The sequence below is a fragment of the Penaeus japonicus genome, unplaced genomic scaffold, assembly GCF_977035675.1.
Source record: "Penaeus japonicus unplaced genomic scaffold, GWHDUDI00000001_assembly GWHDUDI00000037, whole genome shotgun sequence".
NCBI lineage: Eukaryota > Metazoa > Arthropoda > Malacostraca > Decapoda > Penaeidae > Penaeus > Penaeus japonicus.
In genome coordinates, this window is record NW_028234439.1 from 8,967,924 (window position 1) to 8,975,423 (window position 7,500).

General features: G+C 32.9%; 1 protein-coding gene across 3 annotated transcripts in view; it reads right to left on the reverse strand.

Annotated features, from left to right (window-relative positions):
• LOC122262695 (vesicle-associated membrane protein 3) overlaps positions 1-7,312 on the reverse strand; it is a 9,042-nt gene extending 1,730 nt beyond the window's left edge. Inside the window, exons 1-6 of one of the 3 annotated variants that reach the window (XM_086532438.1) lie at positions 7,071-7,312; positions 5,577-5,606; positions 3,700-3,758; positions 3,141-3,191; positions 2,312-2,544; positions 1-2,156 (exon numbers count right to left, since the gene is read on the reverse strand). The exon at positions 1-2,156 is cut by the window's left edge and continues 1,730 nt beyond it. In XM_086532438.1, coding sequence (XP_086388564.1) covers positions 2,128-2,156; positions 2,312-2,544; positions 3,141-3,191; positions 3,700-3,758; positions 5,577-5,606; positions 7,071-7,130 — 462 coding nt within the window. In that variant the 5' untranslated portion in view covers positions 7,131-7,312 and the 3' untranslated portion in view covers positions 1-2,127. The remainder of the gene's footprint in view (positions 2,157-2,311; positions 2,545-3,140; positions 3,192-3,699; positions 3,759-5,576; positions 5,607-7,070) is intronic. The other 2 variants (XM_043030798.2, XM_043030799.2) reach the window with 2 other exon arrangements.
• Positions 7,313-7,500: the final 188 nt, after the last annotated feature.

A 7,500-nucleotide genomic window follows, 5' to 3' on the forward strand; every position in this document is an offset into this window, starting at 1 on the left:
GGTACCATGACTAAGCACAATTCAAAATGGAACTAAAAATCACAATGATGCTAATCACGACTGTATACTTCGTCTTGACAGTATAACCACAACAGTAAATTACAATAATAAATACTCTTTCATTTCTTCAATAGAAACCAATGCAGAGTGATGATATCACCTGCATACACTTTTGAAACAGCTGATATGCACTGGTAACATTAAAAGCACCTCTTCCGTATTGCCTTTTTTCCCTACTGATGTTATTTGATATGTGAAAGAAAAAAAACAATCTATACATTTTTGATCAAGTAAAACAAACAAAAATTTGCTTAATATCTGAAATTGTGTGATATGTTATATAAATATGCAGACAGAATTTTACCTGCATCTCTATCCTTTCCTAATATCTTGATCTTACACTGTAGCATTAGGAAAAATAAATAAATGCTATATATACATGAAAAGCTGAAATAATAATCATCAAGAAGAATAGTTTGAAAAAGAACATATGTATATTAATACTTCTGACAAAGAAATAGATCTTGCTCTGGCTATGCATATTTATTTTGCTTTCAAGAATAACTAATAACAAGACCAGTAATGAAATGTGCTTTGTCATGATTCTCTCAAAATTTTGAGATTTCATTATATATAAATATTTAATAAACCAAACTCTTTCTACTTCACAAGCAATATATCAATCTAACACACACATTTACATTTTTATCTCATCCAATAAATACTTAAAAGTGGCAACACAAGAAAGACTGTTTATCCATTGAACTTAAACAGTTCATTTGTATTTCTTCACCAACATAAACATAGGATCTTAAAGCTCTAAAATGACTAAAATAAAGGAAAGAAACACAGCCATTAATTAGCTAACTTCACAACTTTTGTTCGGTTAAAAATGCTGACATTGCTTCGAAAACTTCAGTTGCACCAACCACCAGCTAGGCTATTCTGAAGTCTCCAAACATGCCTGATATATAGTCCTAGTTACTCCTGATAAACAATATTCTCTTTACTTTAAGCTATGAGGCCAATTCAGGTTGACATTCATGATTGCCATCTAGACCCATCATTCTAGAGATATCTTACTTTGCCAATTTATTTACAAGAGGAAGACTAGAAAAAAAATATATAAATAACTGTTTTCTTGTCTGTGTATATCTGTACTACCTGAATCCTTTCCTTATGAAATTGATCTTACTAATTCTCAGGAAAGAAAACAATAATTCATAAATATCCCCTAATCAGGCAACACAATGACATACAATTTGTATAAAAAATGCTATGACTAAGGGAAAAATACAAACATACTAAGAATAATATGATTTTACATAGTTTATCTGTTTTAGTTGCAGTTGCAACTATCAGTGAAACTCAACCTATATCAAATTAAGAGAAAATTACACTAAAATCTGGTAATCTACCATAAAACTATTGGCTAATCCAATTTCTTCCCATTATTACCTTGAACATGGACACATCATGCTTATAAGATCTATGCTGATCACAAAATTACCATATCAAGACCATTACAGCATAACTTTGACTGTATGATATGCCACATCAATATTAACTTTCTTAAATCTGCAATAACTAGAAGTTACTTAAAAAAAACTTAAAATGAAACCATTACAGGTTGAAAAATTCCAGTAATGACACATTCCAGTGTTGTTTCATAATACAAAGTAATCATTTTGATAAACAAATATGCTATATTACCATATCAGTGTTACTATCAAAACTGATAATGAATTACACTTTAAAATTCACACTCCACTATATAAAACAAAGATTAATATTTTGAGAACAAAATAAAAACAGTAAAATCTGTCCATGTTTTGAAACCCTTGGATTTTCACAATATCAGAGCAAGATATTCAGGTGATGTAGCATGATGAAAGGGCTTCAAAATGTAAGGACTTTCAGAGTTTACCATAATTCATGCAATATTCCAACATTATATAGCTGCTTCAATATTCAACTTTGTTCTGTAAAAATATACAGATCATCCTTGGAAACATTAAGTTCATATGCCAAAATGAGCCTTAGAATTAGAAAATTTATCCTCTCTACAAAGGATAAGACTAGGGTTCCATTACCATGAAAGATTGCACACGATGGGCTTTGGCTGGTCTATGAGTTCATTTTGATAATGACTGGAACTGAAAAGAGAAAAACAATGCAATTTTACCTTAATATCCTAAAATAAAATACATATTCTATTACAGATATAATCTTATCAAATCTATTCCTGGCATAAAATTCATGTCAATATATGAACCACATCAACATGCAAGAAGGCTAAAACAATACTCACTAAATATCAATAGCAAAACGACAGTTACTGTGACCCCAATGCAAAGTTTTGCACGTGTATTTTGCCACCACATGTTGCGTCTGAGGCGGGTCGCTGTTGTTCGAAATTGATCAGAAGTGGTTGCAAGTCCCTCTGAGCGATCCTGAAGATTGTCCAGCTGGTCTCCTCGTTCCAAGAGCCGGCCAACATTATCTCGCATCACATCCGTTACCTCAGCAATTTGCACCCTCACACTGTCAAGTTCAATTGTAAAGATTAAAGCTTTGCATATACATGCTGAAAAGAAAGGGACATGGGAAATAATTATAAACATTGATACTGCTGTTGGTTACCCAGTGATTAATGTCTATGCAATACAGGCTAGTGGCTGACTGCTTTTGCAGGAATGCTGGGACATGAAAAATATGCACTGATGCCATAATTCATATTTGTTTCATGGTAGGCTAGCAAAATAGGGATAAATACTGAAGTGTCACCTGCCCTTACATTCTGCTATAAAATGACTTTGGGATGATTGTTTTTCTTTCATATATACACAAAAATGAAATAAATAAAGTTGATTTTTGTCCTCTCATAAAACTGTAATACTTCGATCACACTGAGTATAAAGAACATAATGATTTGATACAGGCCATATAATGCAATTCTAGTCTACTACATCATTGGCTAACATTATCAGATGGTACGAGGCAGATTGCACTAGAACCCCTCTAGGGTACCAATCAAGCAAATCTATCCAGTCTGTAATGGATTAAGATGCCCAGCCCAGGCTGTACAAATTAAGATATCCTGAATGGGTAAAGTTGAACAAAGTCCTGTACATACTTACTCTTTCAGTTTATCTGAAGCAAATCGAACAGTTTTCTTGCTGGAAGGACCCCTGAAATGTAAAAAAGTAAATCAAGCTCTCTGAATGTAATATTTAGATGAAATATACTCTTATACTAAATTACTCTTACACTATATTACTTTTACAATAAGTAGATGCTATAGCCATGTTCCCTATTGATAATTTTATCTGGTTTATATATATTATATATATATATATATATATATATATATATATATATATATATATATATATATATATATATGATTGGTTTTAGCTTTCTAGTTTCTTTGATTTTTTTCTTTTTACATTTGTAATTAAAAAAAAACTTTTTTTTATATGATGACACATTTCTTGCCACTAAGTAAAGTATCATAAGTACATCATGACAGTTTGATATTACTCTTCATGAATGAGAAAAAAGGAAAAATCCAGATATACTTAAATTAATAATAATAATAATAATAATAATAATAATAATAATAATAATAATAACAACACACACACACATATATATACATATATGACTATAGGCCATATATTTAGGCAGTCAACTTACTTGAGGAAGAAGTCTTCATCATCATCTGCTATATCATCATCTTTGTTGATCAATCTCTCCTAAATTTAATGAAGAAGAAAAAAATCATCAACACAACTGTAAATACTATAAAAAAAAGAAAAGAAAAAAAAAGAAGCAAAATGATATTAATCAAACTCATATTATCTACACATATTTCACCATTCCATGATTGACCTAGAGTGACCAAGCCTAATCTTAGGATTGGTGCAAAACTATCAACATTATTCACTCAAGTAATGACACATCATGGATATTATGGTTAGGTCCTACCTTGAAAAATAAGGTATGATGAATAAGTAATCAATGGTTGTCATTTGTAACACATGCACTGTGAAAGGCTTGCAAAAACATGCTTTCGTAATCCTGACTATAGTCATTACTTCTCTCTAGAACATATAAGTATTAGGTTTTATGTTAAGTTTCTCACTAATTTAGTTTTGGTAAATCATACCAACCCAACCACATCAAATCCTGGAATCATTTCAAATATTACTTCCAATGCCTCAACATCAATGGTTTCTCTGTTGGTGGTCTGGTGTTATCATAACTTACAGAGAAAAAGGTCAAATCTATTAGAGCAAAGGCACAATATTTTCTGGCATATAAACTGTTTTTTCATACTCCTAAAACTGATGTCTAAAACCTACTATGAATTATACCCTAAGGAGCAAATTCCTGGTTATGAAATTTTTGTAGCTTGACTTATCTGATACTGTAAATCTAATGACATTCTTTGTATGTAATTGCCTGCACTGGATTATGCAAAGCATTGGTATATGATGATTGGGCATTCAACTGATTGGATGATAAAAATTCTTATGCATATTTTGCAAATTTATGGCATGTATCACTCAGTTACCATCAAATACTTGTTTAAGGTTAACAATATGTTCAGAATATCTCATACTGTTTGAATGGACAAGTTTTCATGGCCTCAGTAATAATCAATTTAATTTTAATCATATATATCATTTTTAATTAAAAAGGCATTATTTTTTTTGCAATTTCATCTCAAAAATCTACATTTTTTTCTTTGGGAAATATATCCTAGGAAAAAGGAAAAATGATACATATACACTTGTGCAACTTGTAAGCCAGAAAATATGTTAAATGTTAATGTACACAAAAATCTTGCTATAAGAAATAAATTAGTGGATTACTCACGAAAGAATGAATAATATTATTTCAAAAACAAGCCCCACACACTGATAATATTATGATTATTGAAAAACTATTTCCTTTACGTATATAACATTTGTTTAAAATCAGATATGTGAAATAAACATATGAAAATGATGACTATTACTGAAAGAGAATTTTGTCTCCTGTTTTCAGAAACAAGCAATTCTTAATGTTCCCTTTTTAGAGTCCTATTTTGGGATGGTAAATCTAAGGTATTTTCTCAGTATTTGACAACCATCACCCATGCAATAAAACATAAATGGAATTAATAGATCAATGAATTCTGAGACACTTTTCATCTATGACATATCTGGAACAGTTCAAAATTAACCCCTCTGTGACTGGCACTTTTGTACTGAATTTTCCCTTTCATTATGATGACCTATTTTACCGAATACTAATTTAAATTACTAAATATAGACTTATATTTTGTCTATAAATATAGACTATAGCAGAAAACATATACATTTTAAGATGCTCAGACCAGTTGAACATATTTAAGAATCCAGTAATATATCAATTCCATGAAAAGTATGAATGATGGTTGCTAATTTAAAAACATTTATCAATCAATATTGCTTTCACATAAATTTATATTGTTTTTTGCCAAAGTTTCCCTAATTGACTCAGCATGCACACAAATAAGCAGGGCAGATCACAACCAGGCCTCAAACCTTGAATACTTGTACATTTTGAAAAAGGAGCTGTCAAAGAGAAAAGAGATATATTTGTTTTGGAAAGATTAACAAAATCCCCAAAAAGATAATAGAAAAAAAATGTCACTGTAAGTACAGAATATATATATATATTCTATAGAAGAGCTGCACATTGCGCCTACTGATAGATTTGGTATTGATGGGTTAAATTAAATTTACTGTCTACATAAATTACTTTTAGGCCATGCAAATCAACAGCAGGGATAATATTGGCAGTAATTAGATTGGTAGTGGTAGGCAAACAAACCTCCACAATGAATATTCTGATAAAGGTTTCTTTCTTCATACTCAAATACAGAGATAAATTCAAAGTTCTATGTGGTGTGTTTCATGGCCTTTATCAGAGCACAATATGGACTGTGATGATTATCTGCTGATGTGCCACTGTTATGATAGCCATCAGCTGATGCTCTGCCTACCCTAATGGTGCTTTAACCCTCTCTGGACGGGTGGTACACTACTGTACCGCGCATTCTAGGCCCGTTCGCTGGGGACACGAGAGCCCCGGCATTGTGACATGCAAGGCTGGAATGCCCCCGGCATGAATGGGTTAATATGGCTATCTATAAGAGAGTTTTACATTTCGACAAATATTTTTATTTTATGTACATTCACCTTGTTCTTGCCAATCTGGTTCATGTTGGGGTGCAATTAACCTAGATGTTATAGTGATTATTACATTCTTTTAAGTCATATTAAAAGCTGAATTGTTATACTAAGTATGAGATCTCTCCCAATGTGATGCTGTACTGCACCTCTCAGAGAGCTTTTCACCCACCTGATTTAACAGGTCGATAATAAGAGGGCTTTGTAATTGTTTGTATCATTTTCACGTGTGAAATGGGAGTATATACATACATAACCATGTATAATGTATGTTTTGAAGAATAGATCATGACAAGATAAGATATTATCCGGTGGGAGTAATATATTCCCATGATACAATGTCATCCCCAAGGCATGGCTTTGTCTAGCTGTCTCGCACAGTGAGACAGCTAGACAAGGCTGAGATAACCATGTTGAAATTAGCATAGTGTACCCAGATTGGAACACCCCAATAGGTGGAACGAATGCATCCAAGGTGAGGCTATTGTTAGTTTCCACAGATCAAAGCTCCTATAACTACACAGAGGACACCATAAGCAGTCCATGGATACCAAATTCATTTCAATCCTGATGTGCAGCTTTTGTAAAATGCTACCAATACCAAAACTCTCGTTTCACCTAATGTGCAGATATATACACAATATTCCAATTTCTCCTGAAAACCTTGACATTACATTTAATTCCACCGAATAAAATTGCAATATGGTTTACTTCAGGACAGTCCTGAAAGAGAAGGGTATTGAAATTTGCGAGAAACATCGAGTTTATTCCCTAGAGAACATCTAGTGCCATAACAACGTCATCAACAAACATAGGTAAACGGACTCGTCCAGCTGTTACACTCACCACCTCATCATCATCAGCTTCATCCACGTCTTCTGCTGCAATGTTGCGCTTCGGAGGCATCTTTGTTGCAAGGTCTTCGAGAACGAGTGTAACTGAGAGAGTACTAGGGCCTGTTTCTGTGTACGCAATCTACAATACGCAATTGTAGCAATTGTTTATTGCTTGGCTGGATCTGTCGTCCATTGACAACATCCGAGACGCTGCGTTCGTGGAGACGGATCAGCGTGAATCCGGTCGCGCTTTTAGGATTTCTCGGGGGAAATTTGCGTGAGTTTGCGTGAACGAGATCGGCCTTTTAGCATATTCTTGAAGGAAATCAGCGTGGATTCACATCTGCCAGATTGATTTATTGATTCAATGTTTTTGCTTGTCAGTCTCTGAGGCGTGGAGGTTCACATGCGCTGGAAAAACATATGAATGAAAATGATCA